The 25,249-nt window shown below is 37.0% G+C and overlaps 4 protein-coding genes across 5 annotated transcripts in view; 3 read left to right on the top strand and 1 right to left on the bottom strand.

Moving 5' to 3' along the window:
* Window positions 1–17,276, bottom strand: part of LOC135721146 (muscle M-line assembly protein unc-89-like) — a 163,780-nt gene extending 146,504 nt beyond the window's left edge. The window contains exon 1 of one of the 2 annotated variants that reach the window (XM_065243314.2): window positions 16,899–17,276. In XM_065243314.2, the coding sequence (XP_065099386.1) occupies window positions 16,899–16,944 (46 nt within the window). In that variant the 5' untranslated portion in view covers window positions 16,945–17,276. The remainder of the gene's footprint in view (window positions 1–16,898) is intronic. The other variant, XM_065243313.2, reaches the window with a different exon arrangement.
* Window positions 5,509–8,913, top strand: LOC135721254 (SCAN domain-containing protein 3-like). Its single transcript, XM_065243445.2, has 2 exons — window positions 5,509–6,381; window positions 7,502–8,913. The coding sequence occupies exons 1-2, from the start codon at window positions 6,087–6,089 to the stop codon at window positions 8,911–8,913; spliced, it is 1,707 nt and encodes a 568-aa protein (XP_065099517.1). The 5' UTR covers window positions 5,509–6,086.
* A 3,087-nt stretch (window positions 17,277–20,363) lies between the features above and the next one.
* On the top strand, window positions 20,364–23,553 carry LOC135721171 (uncharacterized). Its single transcript, XM_065243358.2, has 4 exons — window positions 20,364–20,451; window positions 21,857–22,177; window positions 22,276–22,569; window positions 22,723–23,553. The coding sequence occupies exons 1-4, from the start codon at window positions 20,406–20,408 to the stop codon at window positions 22,881–22,883; spliced, it is 822 nt and encodes a 273-aa protein (XP_065099430.1). The 5' UTR covers window positions 20,364–20,405; the 3' UTR covers window positions 22,884–23,553.
* A 1,310-nt stretch (window positions 23,554–24,863) lies between these two features.
* Window positions 24,864–25,249, top strand: part of LOC135748088 (uncharacterized) — a 61,990-nt gene continuing 61,604 nt past the window's right edge. Inside the window, exon 1 of the mRNA XM_073813632.1 lies at window positions 24,864–25,067. Within this exon, the coding sequence (XP_073669733.1) occupies window positions 25,028–25,067 (40 nt within the window). The 5' untranslated portion in view covers window positions 24,864–25,027. The remainder of the gene's footprint in view (window positions 25,068–25,249) is intronic.

Genomic DNA, 25,249 nt, shown 5'->3' with positions numbered 1-25,249 from the left:
TTGCTCTGAGTGTAAATGAACGTAGACGGAGTCTTATGTAAACGAACAGCTGATATTAACGTGACAGCGCATCATTTTCAAAGTAAAAATTATTTTATTCATGTAAATGTTGGTTTGCAACGGAGGTTTTGCCAAAAATAGTAAACATCTACCAACCAGCTATTATAAACGCTATATCGGATTGTTTTAACATGTATCCTTATATATAATGTCTGTTTTATATGAATGTTTGAGTATTGTTGGGTTTAATGTGTTTATGTTTTGTTTAAATTTAGTTAGCTTACGAAAGATAGACTGTAATTTTAAACGCCATATAGGCGTTGCAAAGGCCAATATGAAGGGAGAATTGTAATTGGTCAGACTTTATTTTCCAGTTTAATGTAAGTTTTGTTTGCTACTTTAAAATGAATTTCATTTCAGATAATTTGTCTCTTAATTTTAATCGATGTTTTGTTGATAAGTTTTGTGAATATAAATTAATAAAAACAATAAACTTAACGTCATTAATATAATGTTCATTTAGGCGCTTGGCTTTTAGCTATTTGTGTGTTGCTAGCGGAGGAAGTGCACGGACCTCGCACACGTTTAAAAATTAATGCAATAAACATTTCTGGTAGGCTAAAGCAATACTTCAGTTTGCATTTGCTGAAATTTATTTTTGCTTCAAGTTCGCTACTGTTTAGTACTGTTCACTTGAATGCTTTCTTTTTAAATCATAAAGACCTTTCTGTTTAGTTCTAAAATCAAAATTAACCTATTAATCATAGTAATATGTTGTAGGGGGGAGATAGAACAGTATAAGACTTTCCCAAACACATTTTTATAGGTTCAAAAATAGTGTCTGTTATAGTTGCCAGCAAAGGACCCATGTATGACTTTTTGTCAATATCGCACACCCCTAGGCTGCATAAACGTGCAAAGGTAAGCTATTATTAGAGTAATAAGTTATTTTACACTTTTATGCGCATGCCCAGTTACGTGATTGGTCATGTTTCATGCGTTTATGGTGGTGTATAGTGTGGATGAAGATTCTTTTTTAAATGCCAGTATAAACGAGGATCGTTTTCATTTTAAAATCCCGTTTTAAAACGCAAATGCTCTAATGTAAACATGGCCTTAGTGCTTTGTCTCAATTTCTGATAAAGGCTTTAATTACTTTGAGCATGATTGTAAAATAAAGCTGAGATGTTTGGCAAGATGAATGTACTTGTCTTCTCCTTATCTGTTGTGATCCTTTGTGTTCGCAACACACAGCATAATAACAAAGTAAGGTTTTACTGGGTTTTAACTGTTTTCTTATTAACACAAAAACAACATTACTACCCTTTCTGCTTCCTCCACCACTTTATGAGCTGATCATGTTGTGTGTGTGTTCCTGTTAGGGATGGGAATTGATAAGAATTTAACGATTCCGATTCCATTATCGATGTTGCTTATCGATCCGATTCCTTATCGATTCTCTTATCGATTCTCATTGGGTGAGGGAATAAGCAAAAATTTGTATGTTTGTGTTAACTCGCTTTAATATCTGTTCAGAAGACACAGAACAGAGCAGTGTTTCCCACAGGATTTTGAGATACTGTGGCGGCGATGACGTCACACGCTGATTAGACGTCATTGCGCCGTGTTTTACTCTTTGATCCGTCACATTATATTGCATTTTAAAACAACTAGGATGCTATTTTTACATAGTTTCTGTTCTGTTGTCTATTAAATAGTGACTAAACAGGACCCACGACTCAGTAACTCTTTGTTGAATCCAATCAGCTCTTTCTTAAACTGCTGCTAAAAACGCGACCTTGTCTGAAAAAAATCATCATACGTTTACATTGAGGCTGTACTGGTGTTGCTCTTCTCATCAGTGTTGTTGTGTTATGAGCGCTTTTTTATTTAAAATACGAGTGGTATTTTATTGTATAGCGCAGACAATTTGTTGCAAATTCAGAAATATGAGAGAATACACAATTGCTGTTACTACAGAACACGTGCATCGGCATGCCGCATCATGGGTAGGGAGAGAGCTCGGACACAGACTCACATCAGAACGGGTTTATGTGGGAAACACTATGCTAACCTTTTGTTAAGTCACTCTCATGATGAACTTAATCAGCCACCGACTTCTCTTTCAGTAACATCCGTGAGTGTTGACGTTTACGCGAAAAAGAGAAAGTACACGGAGGAACACGGAGTTAAATACTTTTCACTGTTATGTGAGAGAGGCGTGCAGGCTCAGCAAAGAGAGGGGAGGGGTCCGGGGGCGCGCGCTGTTGCGCTGCACACAACGAGAGAGGGAGGATGATGGCGCGCTGCGCGCTCGCTGCAATGAATTAAGCCGTTTTAAATAGTAAAATTAAAATGTAAATGGGAATCATGAAAAATCTATTTGTGGCGGCCAGTGTTGATTCTGTGGCGGCCCGCCACAGATAAATGAATATATGGGAAACACTGCAGAGTATATACAAATTTTGTGTAGCAACCTCAGAACCAACTTAAAAGTAGGTGAGCTACTTCTTAAAGTCCAGGGGCCCCATTTATCAAACGTGCGTACGCACAGAAGTGTGCGTAAAGTGTGCGTAGGAACAGTTTTACGCAGTGTGGAATTTATCAAATTGCACTTATACGTAGAAATGTGTGTAAATATACGCACACCTCGGAGTATGCGTACGCAGAGTATCTAGTGGTAGAATAGCGATACTACATAGGACCCTGTTCCAGTGAGTAAAGAAGTGTCTATTTTTTATCCACAAGCAGGTGTTAAAAATGATTAATGTCAGTATGGTAACAGCAATATGTGATATGTATCTGTATCTGTGAAAGCTCTACATGTGATTTGTATAAAGGAAGTCTCCGACAAATGCTTGACACAGTGCAATGGCTTATCTTGCGTTATTGGAAGACTTGGCAAATAATCCATTCCGCCGGTAGTGCGTTTTCAAAGATCGCGCCAATGATGCTGGTTATATATGCTGTGCTGGTTATAATATATGCTGCTGTCCAAGGTGGAAAGTTGTCTGTCCTCCTCCAGTTGCACTCGTTTCATGTCGGTGTGCTGTGACGCGTTTTTTTTTTTTTTTTTTGCTGATAATTTAATGTCAAACCACTTTTTTTATTTCTGGAAGTGTTCTCTCCTCATATTCAACGGAATTAAACTCACTGGTAACATGTTCCCATGTAAATTTGTTTTCTTTTGTTAGTCATTCCTCCCGCACTAACTAAACCAAACAGGATGTGTTATTAGGATTTAACCTCATCCACCAGTAACTCAATTTCTGTGTCTGTAAAATTCCTCTTTTACGCTCTCTTTGTCATTTTATTATTGCGATGAGGGAAAAAGCACAACCACGTGACATATAACGGGAGGTGTTGTCACCATATATGGTTCATTGGAGGCGTTTCGGAATGCAAATGACCATGAACGTGCACGAGCATGGTGCTTAAGAACAAGTGGGATTTATCATCAAGGATTACTTACTGATGTGCGTACGAACCACGTGCGCACGTTTGATAAATCCCGATTTTTTTGTACTTAGGCACATTCTAAATTTCATTCGTAGGTACTAATATAGAACATTTTCTACGCAATGTTGATAAATGAGGCCCCAGGGACCTATAGCCTAGTAGGGGTGGCACGGTTCACAAAACCCTCGGTTCGGTTCGTATCACGGTTCTATGGTCACGGTTCTCGGTTCAGTACGGTTGTTGTTGTTATTTTTTAACACTCCAGAAATGTATTATCTTATTAATGTATTATTTATCCATAATTTAGGATACAGTATTAAAAAAAAGTTATATAATGTAATCATGCACAAACTGAATACTGCAGAGAGAATATGTGAACGAGAGAGAAACATAACGTTTACACCTGTAATTAGAGCCCGACCGATTTATCGTTTTGCCGATTTTATCGGCCGATATGAGCATGTCGCAGATATATCTGTATCGGCGTATAAGCCGCAGATATGCGCCGATATGAACGTTTGTTACAGAACACATTAAATGCATTTGAAAGATGCAAGTACTTGTTTGTCCAGCAGAGTGCGTCCTACTGGTTGCTAATGATGACCCAGGTCACTTACTGTAGTGACACCATCCAATCCCCCACCCCCTTCACTTCAGTCAGTCTCTCAGTTCAGGTGGCATGGAAGCAGTCACGCAGTGTCTTCTTCACAACATTGTTACACCTGGTATTAAGACGCGCTTTGGTCGATTGGATTATAAATGGACAAGAGAGACGCATTCCCGTTTACATTGGGTGTTTTTAATCCGTCTCTTTGTCGACTTGCAAGTTAAAACGCAAGCGGGAGAAATGACGCGAGACGGAGAAATGACACGTTTAAACTATGCGCAGCCGTGCACTTATATAACACTATATGAGATTACTGCTGCATGTGTTGTTAGTTAACATGCTCATTTCAGAGCAATTGATTCAATAAGCTCGCGCAACTCTACACCCTTGCTAAATAAAAGAGGCGGAGCGAAGACGCTTTAGTTTTATAAAAGTCTAAAGTTTGCACGGAACCCTGGGTTTGTGTTATAAAAACGTTGTGCAGAACATTAAACATAGCGTACATTAGTATGTGCTCCGTCAAGCATTGTCTTCGTAACGGTGAGTGGCTAACAAATTTGTGAAGTACACAACTTGTAAAGCTAATAATCAATGACTTCATAAGTTTATCTTTATAACGTTATTCTCGTAAAAACTGAAAATGATGCAAGTTTTATGTATTTTGTTTTGTTTGTGTTTTAAAGTTATTTAAAATAAGTCAAGTTTACTGTTTAGTGCACTGATATCCGACTCATTTTGGATAATAAAGTTTATTGTTAACTTCTTGCCTATAGTACATATCTTTGTCACATCAATATAAGTGTTGGATCACCACATTTGTGAGTGATCATTGCATTGCATTGTATTTATTCATATACAGTATATTATGTTAAAGTATATCAGGGCTCGCAAAATTTTTTAATCCCTGATAGCCCTTCGGGCAGGCACTCATTCATTTTTTGGTAGCCCGAAATGAATTCAAGTAGCCCGAATAAAAAATACACTGTTTAATGTAGAATATTAATAAATCCTGGATTTCCATGTAAGCCAACTATTTCTGCCCATCCCCAGCTAACAATTTGGTACCCAAAACGGTCCCCTAACATTAGTTTTTGGTTTCTAGAATGTTATTTTCCAAGGATTTTGTTTAATAGCAAGGAATGTTTTCTTAAAGAAAAGAAACATTCCCCTAATGTTATTTTAAGGTTATTTTAACGTTCCCCTAACGTTAGAATAATTTAATGTTATATTACTGAATGTTATATTATATGAATGTATTATAACACAGGTTATTTTTAATTTAATTTAATATAATAAAATACCTCAACACATATTTAGATAACATGGTATTTTATCAAATATATAAACAACCAGTGACTTTAACACAATATAGAAGACTTAAAACAGATATTTATTAAAAAGGAATAAACATTTAATTCCCTTTAGGTCAGGGGTCGGGAACCTATGGCTCGCGAGCCATATATGGCTCTCTTCCGGATTTTATATGGCTCTCCAATTTTCAAATGTTGACTTAAAAGACACCCTCGAACAAGATGACAAAATTATTTTTAAACTATTAGCATACTCCATTAATGTATAATTATGAATGTGTAAAATAAAATAAAATATGTTTAAAATATTTTGGTAAGACACTCGCAGCTTAACATGATTGACAGCGGCATTTGGCCTGTAGCTAGCCTACCTGTCAGAGAGCTGAATTCTAATTGGACGACGTGCCTGTGTCATGTCCACATCAAGTTAAACAACAACCTAACTAAAAATTAAAAATCATCATCAACGAGAGCAAGATGGCGAAAAGAAAAAAGACGACAATTACCGTTCATTCCAGCCCGAATGGACGGATCAATTTGCATTTGTGGAGAAGTCGGGGTCCGCAGTGTGTCTCATTTGCAATGAACGTATTGCGTCGCTCAAAAAGTCAAATGTTAAGAGACATTTTGAGACGCACCATGCAGCATTCGCCGCAAAATATCCCGATGGGGATTGCAGAAAAAAAGCTTGCGCTGAGCTTCAGCGGAGAATGGAAACGGGACAGCAGCAGCTGCTTGCATGGACCAACAAAAGCGGGAATTTGAATTCTGCGAGCTTTGCTGGGGCTCTGGAGATTGTGCGGAGTGGGAAACCATTTACAGACGGAGCCTACATTAAGGGTTGCATGCTCAGTGTGGCTAAAGAACTGTTTAACGACCTCCCAAACAAGGATAAAATTATCCAAAAGATCGAAGACATGCCTTTGTCAGCAAGAACTGTTCATGATCGTGCACTCGTGATGGCTCGCCAGATAGAGGAGATGCAGATCAACGACATCAGTTCAGGTTAGGGGTGGCACGGTTCACAAAACCCTCGGTTCGGTTCGTATCACGGTTCTATGGTCACGGTTCACGGTTCAGTACGGTTCTTGTTGTTATTTTTTCTTTAAATTTTTCACACGCCAGAAATGTATTATCTTATTAATGTATTAATTATCCATAATTTAGGATACAGTATTAAAAAAAGTTATATCATGTAATCATGCACAAACTGAATTTGACTTTAAGCACATTGGACCATCTCTGAGGAAAGCCAGATGAGATTTTGATAGAGCAAGAGGGAAGACATTGATGATTTCAACATGCTTTTCATTTAATTGGCAAAAAAGAGAATGTGTATTGCCATCTACATGAACTTTATGTGCATTTTTAGCACACAAAGATAACTTGCATTTATTAAAATGACAACTTCAGTGTAGCTCTTAGATTTAACACTGAGAGGCTGCTTTAATACGGAGAGTTTATGTGGACGAGAGAGAAACATAACCTTTGCACCTGTAATATTAAAATCTCTTTAAGCCTCTTTTGTCCACTTTTGACCACTTCTGATTACTTTGAGGGGCAATTTCTGAAATAAGATCGCGCAACTTTCACACGCTAGCAAAATGAAACTACGCGGAAATCAGCCGCTTTAATTTTATCAATGAAAGGCTAAAAATAGCGCTGAATATGAAAAGACGTAAAACATTGTTGTCAGTACCTCAGATTAGATAAATGGTCGGAGAGAAGGCGATCTCCTGTGGCTGTTGGAGCATATTCAACCCACAGACTGCAGTTCAATCTATTGTTTTATTTCCGCTGTCATCATAAGTAACATGAAATAAAAATATGTTTCCACACACCAAACTTATACGACGCTGGCGCATCCTCCAACTGCGGGCAGACTTCCTTTTCTCTCCCACTTGCCATTTCTACACGTAATAACCTGCAGTACTTATACTCCAAACCAGTCACCTCTTCTTTCGCGCGAAAGGGAAACACGCTATCTGAGGTCACATACAGGGCATGAGACTACATTGCGCATGCCATGAACCGTTGAACCGTGCGGTACACACGCGCTCCGAACCGAGACAAGCGAACCGAACGGTTCGGATTTTTTTCATGGACCGTGCCACCCCTAGTTCAGGTAGTTACTTTTCTCTTTCCCTGGATGAGTCTACCGATGTGAGTAATATAGCACAGCTAAGCATAGTCGGGCGGTATGTGACGGGTGATACAGTGCGTGAAGAGAGTCTCTCTGTTTTGCCGATGAAAGATACAACAAGAGGCGAGGATGTTTTAAAATCTCTGATGGATTTTGCTGCAGAGAAAAAGCTACCACTAAATAAACTTATATCTGTGTGTACTGATGGAGCACCCAGTATGTTAGGAAAACATAAAGGATTTGTTGCACTTCTGTGTGAGCAAGAGAAGCGGCCCATCTTAAGCTTTCATTGCATTGTGCATCAAGAGGCACTGTGCGCTCAGTCGTGTGGAGAGGATCTTCGCGAAGTGATGTCATTGGTCGTTCGCATTGTGAACTTCATTGTGGCCCGAGCTTTGAATGATCGCCAGTTTAAGGCCCTGCTGGATGAAGTGGGGAGTAATTATCCAGGGCTGCTACTGCACAGCAATGTGCGTTGGTTATCCAGGGGAAAAGTGCTCGCCCGCTTTGCTGCCTGTTTAAGTGAAGTGAGGGCATTTCTGGAAATGAAAGGAAATGTTCATCCCGAGCTCACTGACATTGAGTGGCTTCTGAAGTTTTACTACCTGGTGGATATAACAAGTCATATGAACCACCTCAATGTGAAAATGCAAGGCATTGGAAACACAATCTTGTCCCTGCAACAGGCAGTGTTTGCATTTGAAACAAAGCTGGAACTGTTTATCAGGGACATTGAAAGTGGCCGTCTCCTGCACTTCGAAGGATTGCGAGCATACAGAGAGGATTGCTTAGCGAGGGACCCCGCTCATCATTTCGACCTCAGGCAGCTCGCAGCCTTTACGTCTGATTTACTGATGTCATTCAAATCACGTTTTGCGGACTTTCGCAGAAATGCAGATTTGTTCAAAGTCATAACTCATCCACATATGTGCACCGTGGATCCACAAAACCTGAGTGTCATCCCTGGCATCTCCATTGGAGATTTTGAGCTGGAAGCTGCTGAACTGAAGGTGTCAGATATGTGGGTGTCAAAATTTATCAATTTGAATTCCGAACTAGAAAGCCTCGCTCGTCAGCGGGCAGAACTGGCAAAGCAACATAAGTGGGCAGATATGAGAAAACTACAACGCGAAGACAATCTCATCCTGAAAACCTGGAACGAACTTCCAGCCACTTTCAGCACAATGCATCATGTCAGTGTTGCTGTGCTGACAATGTTTGGCTCAACATATACATGCGAGCAGTCCTTCTCACATCTGAACAACATCAAAAACAACCTGCGCTCAAGGTTAACGGATGAAAGCCTGAATGCCTGCATGAAGCTGAATCTCACCAGTTATGACCCCAACTACAAAGCACTCAGTAAAATGATGCAGCAACAGAAATCTCATTAATGTAAGCAGGGTGCAATGCACTTCTTGTTAATAACTTGTTTATGATGCCTGTTTCTAATTTTTGTGGTGTCTTAGGAGTGCTAGAAACCAGCACTATGTCAGTGAACAAAATATAGTGCTTTAATGTAGTATTGTTTGTAGTAACCTACAGTTAGCTTGAGTGTAAATGAGTTAAAAATAACTGCGTTATTGACACCTACTGGTGTTGTATAAAACTACCAGAACTACTACCAGTGTAAGTTGTATATTACTGCTGTTGTTATTACATAAAAATGTGCAAACATTTCTAATACACGAGTGTAAACTTTGCTGTGGCTCTTTTGAAAATTTTCTCTCAAATGTTTTGTTTGTTTGGCTCTTCTGGATAAAAAGGTTCCCGACCCCTGCTTTAGGTTAACAGATCTTCCCATAGCCGTTTATTTTCGCTAGAATAATGTTAGACTCTGAGGTAAAACGAAATGACAAACACACATTCTATTCGCTTTAGGTAAACGTAATATCTTACCACTGCTGTTTAGTCACCTATCAAAAGCTTCTAACATCATATTCTCTTAAAGGAATAGTCTACTCATTTTCAATATTAAAATATGTTATTACCTTAACTAAGAAGAGTTGATACATCCCTCTATCATCTTAGTGCGTGCACGTAAGCGCTGGTGGAGCGCGCTGCTACACTTTGATAGCATTTAGCTTAGCCCCATTCATTCAATGGTACCACTCAGAGATAAAGTTAGAAGTGACCAAACACATCAACGTTTTTCCTATTTAAGAAGAGTAGTTATACCAGCAAGTTTGGTGGTACAAAATAAAATGTAGCGCTTTTCTAAGCGGATTTAAAAGAGGAACTATATTGTATGGCGTAATAGCACTTTTGGGAGTACTTCAACTCGCCTGAAAAATCCGCTCCCCTTCTCCCTCTCATAATGGGAGAGAGAGAGTGTTTCTGCGCCGAGTTGAAGTACTCCCAAAAGTGCTGTTCCACCATACAATATAGTTCCTCTTTTAAATCCGCTTAGAAAAGCGCTACGTTTTATTTTGTACCACCAAACTTGCTCGTATAACTAATCGTCTTAAATAGGAAAAACGTTGATGTGTTTGGTCACTTCTAACTTTATCTCTGAGTGGTACCATTGAATGAATGGGGCTAAGCTAAATGCTATCAAAGTGTAGCAGCGCGCTCCACCAGCGCTTACGTGCACGCACTAAGATGATAGAGGGATGTATCAACTCTTCTTAGTTAAGGTAATAACATATTTTAATATTGAAAATGAGTAGACTATTACTTTAATAGCGTAGACGTGTCAAATCGATCGGAAATCACTCAAATCTATTTTCCTTCTCATATATTTAAGTTACTACCTGAAGAAAGAAAAAAGAAACGCTAAAACAATGTTAGTCTATGAAGTATTTTTTTTTTTTTAAATGACTTGAGTTCACGCTGAGCACAAGAGCAGCCAGGTGCTTGTGAAGAGCGAAGCCGGCAGAAGCGCGTCCAGAGGGTCGCGCGCATTTCAGAAGTGCACATTAAAGGATGGGTTTATTTATGCTTTCACTTCATTTCCTGACAGTTTCACTTGTTATGTGAGGATAATGACTGACAAGAGGACACCGAAATACGTACAATACAATTACCTAACTAAATCTGAGACAAAGAAAAAACATTAAAATATTATTTCCTACCCAAGATAGCCCGACGGGCAGGGCAAAGATACATTTTGGTAGCCCGACAAGAATTCACAATAGCCCCGGGACGTCGGGCTAGCGATTTTGCGAGCCCTGTATATAGTGTATTCTATGTACAGTACTGTAGTATAATATACTGTAGTATATGTGTACTGAACTATAATATATACATAAAGAATATCGGCCGATATATCGTTATCGGTCTTTTTTTACTCCCTAATATCTGTATCGGCATCAGCCCAAAAAACGCATATGGGTCGGGCTCTACCTGTAATATTTAAATCCGTCTCTTTTGTCCACTTTTGACCATTTCTGTCCTGATTACTTTAAGGGGCAGTTTATGAAATAAGATCGCGCAACTTTCACACGCTAGCATTGGTGTAGTGCAGGGTATACGCAGGTATACGGAGTATACCCACTTCTTTATTTGATGGCATGGGGTATACCCACTTCTACTTTAAAAACATAGGGGCATACTTCTTCATGTACCACTACACCACTGCACGCTAGCAAAATGAAACTACGCGGAAATCAGCCGCTTTCGTTTTATTAACGAAAGGCTAAAAATAGCGCTGAATACGAAAAGACGTAAAACAGTGTTCATTACCTCAGATTAGATAAATGGTCGGAGAGAAGGCGGTCGCGTGTGGCTGTATCTATTGTTTTATTTCCGCTGTCATCATAGGTAACATGAAATAAAAAATGTTTACACACACCAAACTTATACGATGCTGGCGCATCCTCCAACTGCGGGCAGACTTCGTTTTCTCTCCCTCTTGCCATTTCTATACGTAACATGACCGGCAGCACTCACTCTCCACACCAGTCACCTTTTCTTTCGCGCTATTCGCAAAAGGGGAACACGCTATCTGAGGTCACATACAGGGCACGAGGCTACATACATTGCGCATGCCATGAACCATTGAACCGTACGACACACACGTGCTCCGAACCGAGACAAGCGAACCGAACTGTTCAGATTTTTTTCATGAACCGTGCCACCCCTATAGCCTAGGGCAGTGTTTCTCAACCAGTAAATATGTGATAGGACTAGGAATTAATAAAACAGAACTAGACTGACATAAAACATGCAAATTTTGGTCATGCATGCATTTGTTATTTTCTTTTAAAGACATGATGCTGGACAAAATACAGCAAATTAACCTACCTTATTACACGGCTCTCTGGAATGCTTGATTCTGATTGGTCAGTTGAGACATTTGCAGGTTCGTTCTTTTCAAATAATAACCGCTCCAAAGTAATAACGCATAGCCGGTACTACTTGTACGAGTAAAATCGCTCCGCGCCAATAAAGATCAATAAAGATTACTGTTTGGCGCCATCTTGTGACAAACACTGGACAACCACGACAAGACACAGAGAGCTTACTGAGACTGAACTTGACAAAATAGAGCATGACAGCTACGAAGCCAACACACAAAAAAATACAGAATGGGCATTAAAACTTCTCAAAGACTGGCTAAAAGAGAAAAAATGGAGACAGACAAGTATGAAGCAGAGGATCTTAATAAGGTATTACGATCATTTTATGCATCTGTGCAAAGTTTCGCGGAAGGATAAAAATGTTAATTTAAAACAAATATGCCAATAAAATGTTTCAAATTCACATTCATGTCCAGTTTTTTTTTCTTATCTGGCAAGTAGCCGTGTAATAAGCGGGATAATGTAGAGGCAGCCGGTAGTTATCGGGAAATAAGCCCCTTCATTGTGATACAAGACCCTTCGCGTCGGGTCCTGATCACACTGTCGGGGCTTATTTCCCAATAACTACCGGTTGCCTCTACATTATCCCTTACGAAATGCAGAGGCATCTACTGTGTCACACGGATGCAAACCCTTTACCACAAACTTAGTAACTGCTCGGCAGAGGGGGACACTACTTGAGTATTTTAGTTTCATTTTCCAAGCATCTGTGCTTTATCAGAGTGTTGTCTTGGGAAAAAATTACTTTACTAAAAAATGTTCACTACATTCTAAAGCATAGAATCATACTGTTTATTTATGTATATTCAAATTGATTGAATACATAATTACATAAAAATTGTGTACTTTTACTTTTCTTGAGTAAAAGTACTTTTTACTTAAGTAAAAGTAAAAAACATTACTAGATTTATAATGTACTTAAATATTAAATATAAACCAAAAACCTGAAATTATGAAATGTAGTGGAGTTAAAATTATGAAAATATGCTTTGGAATGTATGTTTTCAAAAAAACACTGATAAAATACAAATACTTGAAAATGTACTTTTAAGTAGAAATACTTAAGTAGTGTGTGTCCGCCTCTATTGCTCGGTGAAATCTGTTTATCCTCGCCTCGGTCATTTTATTCCTCCCCGCCTCTGTAAACGGAGTAGCTAGAGGTGCACGAGAGATACTTTCTGCAATCTCTCTGAGCCAGTGTGAGAGCCAGCCAGACTCTGGCTGTCAGCAATTTGATGGACAATGACAACGGAGATTATCCGTATAGTAAAAGTTTACATAATGAAATGGCCATCACATTAACATTAACACATTACCTTCTGCATTAATAACAGATGACGTCCCGTTAGCTCCGCTGGTGTTTGACTCGCTGCTGTTATTGTGTAATAGTGTATCAAACACACGACAGTCCTGCAACCTCCTGCAACGCGACCGTATTGTCGTATGTTCGCATGAAATATAAGTAACTGATTCAACTGTTTCAGTGTTTCGCGAAGCCTCGCTCTGCCCACCACTAAATATAACCAAACTTTGGATCATTCTGCCTCGATTCAATGTTTGCTGCGTTCTAAACCAAAACAACACAGCGTGTGTGTGACGTCATGACACATTTGCAACGAGCGTGAGCGGAACTGACAAGGGGACTCGTTAAGCAGGCATGCTTACGGTTCAAAGGAATTGATTCACTGGGAACCGGTTCTTAAGTAGAACCGGTTCTCGATTTCCATCCCTAGTTCCTGTATAGCTCAGTGATAGTGCATTGCTTTTGCAGCGCAAAAGGTCATGGACTAGGGTTGTGCCGATAGACGATAGTATCGTGTATCGACGATCTTCAGCCATATCGCCAATGGCAGGCTTTCATGGCGATAGTCATAACGATAGTTGGCTAATGGTTATTATTATCATCATAGTTTAACATTAACATGCACATTGTGTGCTTTTCCTCGCATTAGGGTTTGTGGGCTTCACTTTACGCGGAGAGCTTGTAGAGAGAGGATGGACTCCTTCTAGCACCTAAATCCAGCACGTCACAGCTGCGCTTCTATCTGTCTCACGTGCACACGATCTCTTATCTGTCCGAATTAAGTAATCATGTTAAATAATCAGGATTATGATTGACGCGCTCGGATTAATGGCATCAGTTTTAAGAAGGTTGCGGTCATGACGGTGTTGCTCTTGTTCTTTTTTGTCCACCAATCAAGTGACTTGTCATAATGAGTAAAAAAGTTTTAATGAGTAAACTACTGCCCCGCCCCCCGATACTATCGTGTATCGCTGATCTCACAGACGATAGGACGATCTCAAAATGGGGCATATCGCCCAATACTATCATGGACTCGAATCCAGGGAACACAAATACTGACAAAAAAGTATAGCTTGTAATCAGTGTTGCGTGTAACTAGTTACTAACAATTAGTTACTGTAATTTAATTACTTTTCCCTTGAAAAAGTAAAGTATGGGATTACTCTTATTCTTCTTGTAATCTAATTACAGTTACTTCTGATGTAACTAAATACTATAATATAGGGGTGGGCGATAAACCGGTAGACATGATTAACCGGTAGAAATTTGTCAACCGGTAGAGATTTTGGACTATCGTCTCTATCGAGGTCACGGTCCTGTGCGCGTGGTCACGAAAACGTAACGTTTGTACACGTATTTAAGCACCACAGTTTTAAAACAAGTTATTTTAAGTCATTGATACACAAATAACAGATTTATATGCGCGCGCTCTTTCTGTGTGTGAGGAGCGGGAGCGTGCAAGTCACGCAACCGCTGCTCATTAAGCTTGCAAGCCTTTTTGCCGCTTTTTTGGCCTTAAATACATATATGCGTCAACATTCACGTCTTTGCTAGTATCCCAGGACGTATCCCTAGCCAGTTGATAAAACATCTCATAGAATAGCGCAGACGCACTAGACACCGTGAGCGTGCACGTGCACCACACAGCCGAAATGAGATAAGACGTGGTCCGTCATGTCTGCAGGATAGCCAGTTGATAAAACAAGTGTCCGTGAGAACTGTAAGTGGACTTATGTTTTGGGTTTATTTAAGCCTGTTATTGTATAAGTCTACAGTTCTTGCAATTTTAAAGTAAATTAGCTGGTGATTTTGTTGTTTGAGCAACCTGCTAGCATTTCACGTGCCTGTTGATTAAATATAATTTTTGAGCGCTCTTGCTCACTTTATTTATGTGCATTATTTACATGCTACAGTAGTAACACTCCTTTAAGATAATGTAATTAATAGTGGGAAATAATCAGTTTTAACAGTTTTCATCGTTCGCCAGACGTTCTACAACATCTGCTTTAGTTTGTGTTTATTAACCCTTTAGTTTCACTTCATCATGCAGCTGTTGCTGTTAGAGGTAAAACCATTTACTTCATTAATAATCTAGTATGTGTTTATTTTTTGTCATAGTTTCTTCAAAGTTAAATTTTATTTGAGTGTTTTAAAAATAAATATTTTATTTATTTATTTTATTAAAATATTTTAATTTTCTTCATGATGCATATGTCCCGCCCATTTGATTGCCACACCCTCGGCCCCGCCCACCCCCCAACCCTACCACCTTAACTAACACATTTTCTGCGGGAAACCCTGTTTATCAAACAGCATTGAGAGAAAATCTCTCACTGCTCTTGACGAAATTACTTTTCTACCTTAAATAAAAATATATATACATACACAATTATTTATTATTCATTCCTTTATCATTGACTGTTTATCTTCAGAGAGCTTGAGTTTTGTTTGTATTTATCTTCTTTAAATGGTTGTAGACCTAGAAGGTTTTTGTGAGAATTGTGAACATTTCTATGGTATTAAAGATTTTAATAACAGAAAAACCTTATTAAATGAGATGTCGGCTGTTTATTAATACTTAATAGCACATATTAATGCCGGATTCTGCAAAACCTTATTCTACATCCTTAACCCTCCCTTCTACCAATACTTAAAATTAACAACTTCAACTTTAATTTTATATTGAGAATTGTGGCATCCCTTTTATATATATATATATATATATATATATATATATATATATATATATATATATATATATATAAATAAATTATGTTACCCCAGGTTGCCTACATTGAAACATTTACATTTCTGCATTAGGTTGACAGTTTAGTATGGTTGCTCCATGGTTTTTGAGCCCATAATAACCTTTGTGCAACCACACTCCACTACAGACGTACAGGAACACAGCATAAATACAGCACAACTTATGCACCATCTTAAAAAGTTTTTTTTTCTGGAAAATCAAAAACTATTTGTTTATGGTTGTTTAAAATCCATAAGAATAAAAATCTGTAGCTTCCGGATCCTACAAAAAAGTTTGAATTCACAAATAGACCTCAGCAAGAACCCAGCTGGTAAACATTAACGGTGGTCATATAGGAGACAGGCATGTTGTTTATTGTAAAACATGCAATACTTAGTTTCCCCACAAAAGCATTAGATTCAACTGAAGCCTCTTCTCCAAAGGTGTCCATTAAAAAAATCTTTCTGGCCTCCCTTCTGCAGCTTTCAGCATATTTCAGCCTTGTTTTATTTTTTTTACAAAAAAATAGGGAAAGGCATATTTCAAGATACAAAAATAATGTAACTGGACCCCATTAAAATCATTTAAAAATTATCCTATAGGTTATTTTTGTCTTGTCCTAAAATTCTTTAGAAATTATCGTATTGATGTATCCTATCCTATTTGGAATGGTTCCAAAATATGATTCTAGGAGACAGAGCGCAACGCGTCATAACCTGAAAACCTTATCAGCTGTACATCCTGTCACACAGCAGCTTTTAGGCATTATTATGTTTTTGTTATGAGCCAGAAATGACAATGAAGGCGGCCTATCGCAATACAATGTCAATGAAGACTTTGATGAATTGTTTTCCCCCTGGTGGGCGTGGTTTTCAAATTTGCATAACAGCGCTCTGTCTCTATTGGATTCCTGTGGAAGATTCTTGTTAAAATCCTTAAAGATTTTTTTGACAAGGGCAAATATCAGTATATGATATTTCCAATTAAGAAACAAAAGTGAAAGTATTAAGATTACATTAAAACACTTACCGCAGAGGAGTAAATATACAATAACGTCTTTTAAAATGTTCTCCATGATGCAGTTGATTCCAGCAACAAATTTAATGAAGATATTCCGTCAATGTCGTAAATGCAAAATCTCGATGGATTGTCGACTATTAGCGTGAGCCGCACCCACACTGGCAAAGATTGCTAATATAAGCCTGCTGAAGCCTCAATGATTATTTATAGATTTATATCAAATACGAGAAAGAAAACTATCACTTTAGGTTTCCAAATATCCCAAAAATCTAGCAACATGCAGAAGACTCTAGACTCTAGCAGATAAAAACGACTCTAACAACACCATCGTCTACTTCAAAATGTCTTCCGTCTTCTTTTTTCTTCTTCCTCCTCTGTTTCTTCTTCTTCTTCTTCTTCCGTTTTAATGGCGGTTGGCAACTAACTTTAATAGTGCATTACCGCCACCATCTGGACTGGAGTGTGGTACTAGAGTCTAATCCTTTCAAAATATGAGATAAACAAATATGAAAAAAAAAACAAAAAAAGACAAAAAAAAAACATTAAATCTAAATTCTTTTAATTAATCCTGTATTCCTCAAAAAGTCAATTACATACTTAAAACAAATTCCACCTGTGCTTATTTGTAAAATGTCCTGTAAATTTAACCTCATATGTTCTACTTGCAATTGTGCTATTAATCTTTGTCTTTCTTCCTGATATTTAGTACAGTGTAAAATAACATGCTCTATTGTTTCTGAATTACCGCAAAATTGACAGTTGCCATCAGCATGCTTCTTCATTATTACCAGTGTATTGTTTAATCGTGTGTGACCATATCTCATTCTTGAAAATACATCCTCCTCCTCCTTACTTCTGTTCGTATTTCTGCCCTTTCCCACTTTGTTCTGTATACTATAGTACTGTCTTCCAGTCTGCCCACTGTCCCATAATGTTTGCCATTTTCCCTTCATTTTGTTTTTAACCATACTTTTAATTTCTGATTTACTGTAATTTACCTCAATATCTATGTTAGGCTTTCCAGCTGCTTGCTTAGCGTATTTATCTGCTGACTCATTTCCTACAACTCCTATATGAGCTGGTACCCATACAAGAGTTACATCAATTCCTGACCTTACCAGATTGTTTGCCACTTTAATAATATCATATACAATATCCTGCCTTGAGTTTGACTGAAACGTTTTGACACTGATTAAGGCTGAACTGGAATCTGAAGCAATTATTGCCTTCCTAGGCCTATTGACATCCACCCAAATCAAAGCTAGCCACACAGCAATCAACTCTGCTGTGTAAACGGCTAAATCATCACTGATTCTTTTACCCACTTCAATTTTTAATTTTTTAGAGATAACATAAGCAACCCCCATTCTTGTATCCGTCCGTTTAGATGCATCTGTATATATAATTAAATCCTCCCTATACCTCTCCATTAAATAGTTCTGCACCCTGTATTTGTCTATGTCATTTTCTTGCTTTTCTTCTAATAGTCCCAAATCAATGGACATCTCTTTAAAAACCCATGGTGGATTAACTGGTAACGCTACAGTAGGACTTATTTTTAACTCATTAATCCTCATTTCATTTACTTTATCATTGATGACCCAACCAAAACTTCTGACTTGAGCGTTTCCACGCTCTTGACATTGCTTCAGCACTGATTGACTCATATGATTTCCATTATGACCTCTCAAGTTTGCCCAATACACAAGGGCTAGCTGATCTCTTCTAAGGTGAAGAGGCATTTCTCCCATCTCCACCTGGACAGCTGTCACTGGCGTGGTTTTGACAGCACCACAGCATAATCTCAATGCCTGATTTTGGATCACATCCAACTTGTTCAGCAATGTTTTGGCTGCAGATCCATATATTAAGCAACCATAGTCAAATATAGACCTGATCAAACCTGTATAAATTGTTCTTAAAGCATGTCTACTTGCTCCCCACTCCACTCCGCACAAACACCTCATTACATTTATTACTTTTTTGCACTTATCAATTATTTTTTGAATATGCACTGTCCATGTCAATCTTTGATCAAACCATATGCCCAAGTATTTAAAGGAATCAACCCTTTCTAACTCATTAGCAGAAAGTTTCACTTTTATTTCCTTGGCCAGTTTCTTTCTTGAAAAAACCATTATTTTGGTTTTATCAATTGAGATCCTAAAACCCCATCTAATAGCCCAATTATCCACTACATCAACTGCTTGCTGAATCTTATTCTTCACAAATTCCACATTCCTCCTTCTTTTCCATAATGTACCATCATCTGCAAACAATGCTACATCTACAAAATTCTCTACTTCCTTAAAAATGTCATTAATCATGATGGAGAACAATAGAGGACTGATAATACTCCCTTGCGGAATACCATTTTCTACCTGATACCGCTCACTTGTCACCCCATTTATCCTTACCATTATTGTTCTCCCTGACAAAAATTCCTTAATCCATGTAAACACTCTTCCCTTGATTCCCATATGATTTAACTTAATCAAAAGGCCTTCCTTCCACATCATGTCGTACGCTTTCTCAATATCACAAAAGACAGCCACCACTGACTCCTTGTTCACTTGAGCTTTTCTTATGGCATCCTCCAAACACACTAAAGGATCCATAGTACCTCTACCTCTTCTAAAACCACTCTGATAATTTTGTATCAATCCTTTAGTCTCAACTATATATATAAGTCTGTCATTTATTATTCTTTCCATTGTTTTCCCCAATTGAGACGTAAGTGCTATTGGCCTGTAATTGTTAGGAATCTTAGGGTCTTTTCCAGGCTTTTTAATAGGGATAATTATAGATTCTTTCCATGCTCTTGGAATATTTCCCTCTGTCCATACCTTATTGTAAAGACATAACAATATTTCCTTTCCTTTATCAGTTAGGTTCTCCAACATAGCATAACAAATCCCATCCCCCCCCCTGGTGAAGATTTACCTAACTTTCTTAGTGCAATATTTAGTTCAGTTAATGTGAATAATTCATTCAACACCCCTCCTGTCACATCTTCATTCTCAGAATCATGTTCATATTTTTCCATTGTTTCTGCTCTTGCTCTTTTTTCCTGTTGACTCAGATTTTCATTCCTCTGTTTCTTTTTCCCTTTCCGGGTTATGTCGGATGGTAATGCAGAGTACGCCGCCTGCTGGAATGAATGAGAAACTTCACTGTAGACAAAGACAAGTAATTACAATATACAAACTGTTAATGTCGTATAAAATGGCAGTGCATGGATATGTGCATATAAAAAATAGGAAATTGCACTAACAAGAATGACATTATACTTTCCTTATTTTTTTTCCCTAATCGTATGAAAGTGCTTTAGTTTTTGTTTCTTGTCACACATCATACAGTGTCTTTCACTTAAACACCATAGACTAGCTTCAGTCGTTCATTCGTCAGTGAGGAGAAGAGATTGTGCATCAGACTCTCAGAAACAAATTATATTATTATTATTATTATTATTATTATTTGGTTTTGGTTATTATTGTCTGCGATCTATTGGAGAAAATGTCTGCTGTGGTTTTGTTCTGTTTGTGCGTGTTGAGTTTATTTGGTAAGTTATATTTTGTGCACTTTATTTCTTCTCGGCTTTGCTAAAAATGTAAAAAGTTATGTTCATTAAACGAGGCTCGTGACATTAAACAATATTAGTCTGAAATCACAAATTCACCAATATAAGTTATGGTAATCCATCAAATAAAGAGTTGTTTCAGTGAGCAACTTTATTATGGTCATCATTTTCTCTAAACTAATAATAATTGTTGTTTTTGATGCTTGTTTTTATTTTAAATCAATGGTAGTTTAGGGCAATTAGTTTAATTTGTTTTATTCAAAGCAATTTTATTTAAATCTGAAAAATATAGAAGCATAATTTGTCAGCTCAGCTATTATTCATGAGTTTTTTCTTTATTATATATATTACACTTTCACATATTTTTGTCTGAAACAAATTTTTAAATATAATATATAAATATAAATATTTATTTATATATGTGATCAAATACAATGTGTTAAGGTATTTTTTATAAAAAAAATAACCTGTGTTATAATATATTAATATAATATTTCAATAGACAATTATTGCAGTTATAGAATATTGAATTGTTCGAGATTTTTTATTTTATTTTTTTATTGTTTTATTCCTGCTTATAATATGAAAATGTGATTTACTTATTTTAATTATAGATAAAAATACAACATGGAATATACTTATAGACGTGCATTGGTGCAAACTCCAGAATAAACATTTTGAGAACCACAGATTATTAACAGGGACTTCGGGATTTTATTAAGATTAGCCTACTGTGCCAGAGCAAGTGCTTCACATCACCTCACGGCCAGAGGAAGCAGTAAACATATAAAGATTGTTACACATTTATTATTTTTAATGTTTACATATGCTAGCTATATGTGCTAGCAGCGTTTTAAATGGGTGATTTCTCCTCATCTCTTGTTTTTGAGGCAATAATGGCTCACATATTCACTGACATGTTTTTTCTACAGTTGAATTGTTTCCACAATTCCACAAGTTTCTCAGTCACTGCTGTCTATTCTGCCCTACAAAGGCAAAAGGCAGTAACTTAATTTTTGGTCGAAAGTTAGTTAGTTAATTGATATATTTGTAACATTCAAGACCTACTTTATCATGTGGATAAGCATCGGAGTCAATTTTGTTGTTTTTTCGAAAAAATAAAAATCAAGACGAAAATAACTAACAACTAAAGTCACTAAAAAGTCTAAACTTTAAAGTAATTTTTCTCAGTTCTACATTCCAGCAATTTAAGGTATTTTGCCTTTGGGCAGTATTGGTCACATATAATTGCTTGTTTAGCAGTTTATCATTATACATTTCGGTTTAATTAAAGCTGTGTTTGTGTATAAAGGAAATATTTATTTGAAGGTGTCGCGCATAGGCCAAGAAGTGAATTGACTTGCCTATCTTTTGTTATTTGTTTCAGGTGTGTTTGGTAGTGAGTTTGTGTCAGTGACTGAGGGAGATTCTGTGACTTTATCTGTCAATGTCACTGAATCACAGATTAAAGAGGGAATCTCCTGGAAATTTGGACCGGAAATTACAATAGCTGAAATTGAGGTTGGTAACAATAATATCCATTTATATAAAGATAGAGCTGATGGGAGATTCAAAAACAGACTGAAGCTGAACAATCAGACTGGATCTCTCACCATCACAAACACCAGAACCACAGACTCTGGACTTTATCAACTAATCAACACCAACACAAAGAACCAACTCAATATATTCAATCTAACTTTCTATTGTGAGTAAAGAACTTCTTGATTAAAAAATTGACACATAGATTCATGTTATACACATTTTATAACACATTCTCTTTTTAAAGGTTCATTTATTTTTCAGCTCATCTGCCTGTTCCTGTCATACACAGTTACTGTCCACAAAACTCTTCATCATCATCAATCTCAAACTGTGTCTTTGTGTGTTCAGTGTTGAATGTGAGAGATGTGAGTCTGTCCTGGTACAAAGGAAACAGTTTATTGTCCATCATCAGTGTGTCTGATCTCAACATCAGACTCTCTCTACCTCTGGAGGTTGAATATCAGGATACAAACACATACAGATGTGTACTCAACAATACCATCACAAACCAAACTCAACATCTCAACATCACTCAACTCTGTCAGATGTGTTCAGGTACAATATGTGATTATTAGTGTTTACTGAGCTGATTGAGCAACCTGTTTAAAATAATTTTTACAATTCTGCTTAATGAAAATGAGCAGTGAAGCACAATAAACACTTGAAAGGCAAATATTAAGATTTATTGTTGCTCATTTCTTTTCTCAGAAAACCTCTGCTGTTGTAGCTTTACTGAAGCTGTGATCCGATTGGTCATCTCTGCTCTAGTGGGCATGGCTGCTCTTGTGGTACTGGTTTATGACATCAAAACTAGAGGAGGTGAACAGAAGAAGAAGATGAGATCAGACATACAGCTAAATGAGGGATGAATCTGTAGTACTATCAATATGTTATCTGCCTGTTCTCTCTCTCTCTCTGCCTGTCAGTTTATGATACAGCCGATGTAAGGTTTTTGAGGGTCTTTTTGATTTTTGCTTCCGGCCTACTAGCAATTTTGTATTTAAAAGATGTCTAACAGATATACTTTCCTTACGTGATGGAATATCAGACAAGTTATTTAGGCTAAAACTAAATGAAAGTTTATTTGGCTAAAAGTGGGTTAACATAAACAGATTTCCAGTGGATCACAGAGTCAATGGATCAATGAGTCACCGTTGAAACTGTGTAGAAATAACAATATAAACCTGTGTTTTTTCCGCAGAAGTCATAATCATCATTGGCTTATAAAGTTCAAAATTAATAAAGCAGCCCACATGAATGCTTGAATTTATACATTTATAAAACTATAAAGTAGGCCTTCAACATTCCAGCATTTATTTTACATGTGTCTTGATGTGTCTGGACTGCACATGTTTATTATGTGTAAACATATTTCAAATAGAAATGTTGATTTCACATCATGCCATTATTTTTTCCATGTGTTGTTTTCTGTAACATATACAATATTTAACCTTTATTAAGTATTTGATTATATTGCATATTGTGTGCACTGTATTGTACTACTACTTCTGCTGCTCTATATTTTTCTTAAAAAAAATGAACCCCATTTGTGTTTACCTACTTTGTCATAATTTTCAAGATTTTAATCACCGTAAACAAACGGTGCTATATAGCACCAAAAGTGGTTCTTTGCTCGTAATCATAGAAGAACCGTTTTTAGTGCCATAGCACCAGTGAAGGACCTGTTTAGAACCAAATAGGGGCCATATAGCACCACATACGGTTCTACATAGCACTATTATGGTTCTACAAAGGTGCTTCACTGGTGCTTCACCGGTGCTATATGGCACTAAAAACGGTTCTTTTATGATTACGAGCAAAGAACCACTTTTAGTGCTATATAGCACCGTTTGTTTTTAGAGTGTAAAAAAATGCAGCAAGTTAAAACAACATGGTTATGCAAGTCAATGTAACCTATTTTAAGTTTTGACTTGTTATAAGTTGATATAACATAAATTAAAGTGACAAACTATAAGTTGATTTGATATAATTTTTACATTGTACTTTTCAGTACACTACACTTAGCATGAATATTCATTTACGTTAGAGGAGTAGAAAGCATTAAAAAATATGCGTTCTGCTTATTCAAAGAAATAACGCTGACTGTGTAGACTCATTAAACAACCCACGTTAATGATTGCTATAAATTGTGCCCAAGTAAACTATAATCTTTACAAATAACATGAGAAACATAAAAAAAACTAATCTTGTGCGACTGATGCGCTATAGAGCTGGTGTATCAAGGTTTTGAATTTAAGTCAATGACCCCCTCTAACTGGGCAGATACCAATATGGCTGCTCAAACTCTTCCTGATGCTAGTTTAGCATCTATGCTCAATCCAGTCACAGATCAGTGGTGTTCTCTTATCCAGAACACTGTTACTGTGGTGATGAACACTGCTAATACAATTTCTCTCACGGTAGCCAAAACCAAGCCTAAACTTATCTTGCTAGCCAACTAAACCGGCCATGGTACAACCACAAGGTGTTTAGTTTCATTTATTTAGTTCTTTTTATTCAGAGTTCATTTACAAAAAAATAAAAATAATAATAAATAAACACAAGATCTTTGTATCTCAGTTGCTAAGGGACAATAAATTGATTAATAATTTGTATAAAAATGTAAAGGCAATACACTCCAAATTAAAATTATTTTGAAAGTGGTCTGTGTTTAGAGTATAAAATAAACTATACAACGTTTTTTCTAACCAGCAGCAGCATAATGGCTACTACAGACAGAAAGAAAACAAACTAAAATGTTGGTTACATATAGAAGGGTGTGGTTTGCTGGTGGTTCATTAAAATGATGCAGATTAAACCAAACAAACACACTGAAGTGTTTCAACACATCAGTACTCTCGTCTTCATAAAGATTGTCCGAAGATTTTTTTTACAGGAACTCTCGTCAAGAGTTTTAAAAAAGTGTCAGGACCAGATTATCGTAGCATTTCTTTTGCTGTTTTTTTGGCTTTTCTACTTCAAAACTCTTATTATCTGTGAACTGCTGAAGACAATGCTTGCTGTGATTTTGTTCTGCTTGTGCACTCTGTTTGGTAAGTTATATGTGTATTTTACTTACTTTTTTTTTTTGGTCTGTGAGATGATTTTATATGTTAATGATGAAAACAAATGAACAATGATCTGATCTTCACTAATAAAAACAGTTTACAAAAGAGCCTGAAGCTGGGGAATCTCCAAAAGCAATAAGAATTTAATTTAAAAGACATCTATATTA

This window comes from Paramisgurnus dabryanus, chromosome 24 (genome assembly GCF_030506205.2).
Source record: "Paramisgurnus dabryanus chromosome 24, PD_genome_1.1, whole genome shotgun sequence".
NCBI lineage: Eukaryota > Metazoa > Chordata > Actinopteri > Cypriniformes > Cobitidae > Paramisgurnus > Paramisgurnus dabryanus.
This window is presented reverse-complemented; position numbering and strand designations above follow the sequence as displayed.

What these genes read in the sequence shown, in the direction of transcription:
- LOC135721254 (XM_065243445.2), top strand. Translation starts at nt 6,087, where the DNA reads ATGGAAACGGGACAGCAGCAGCTGCTTGCATGGACCAACAAAAGCGGG. An exon ending in GATCAACGACATCAGTTCAG is followed by an intron (nt 6,382 to 7,501) that starts GTTAGGGGTGGC and finishes CCCCTAGTTCAG; the next exon opens with GTAGTTACTTTTCTCTTTCC.
- LOC135721171 (XM_065243358.2), top strand. Translation starts at nt 20,406, where the DNA reads ATGTCTGCTGTGGTTTTGTTCTGTTTGTGCGTGTTGAGTTTATTTG. An exon ending in GTGCGTGTTGAGTTTATTTG is followed by an intron (nt 20,452 to 21,856) that starts GTAAGTTATATT and finishes TATTTGTTTCAG; the next exon opens with GTGTGTTTGGTAGTGAGTTT. An exon ending in ATTCAATCTAACTTTCTATT is followed by an intron (nt 22,178 to 22,275) that starts GTGAGTAAAGAA and finishes TTTATTTTTCAG; the next exon opens with CTCATCTGCCTGTTCCTGTC.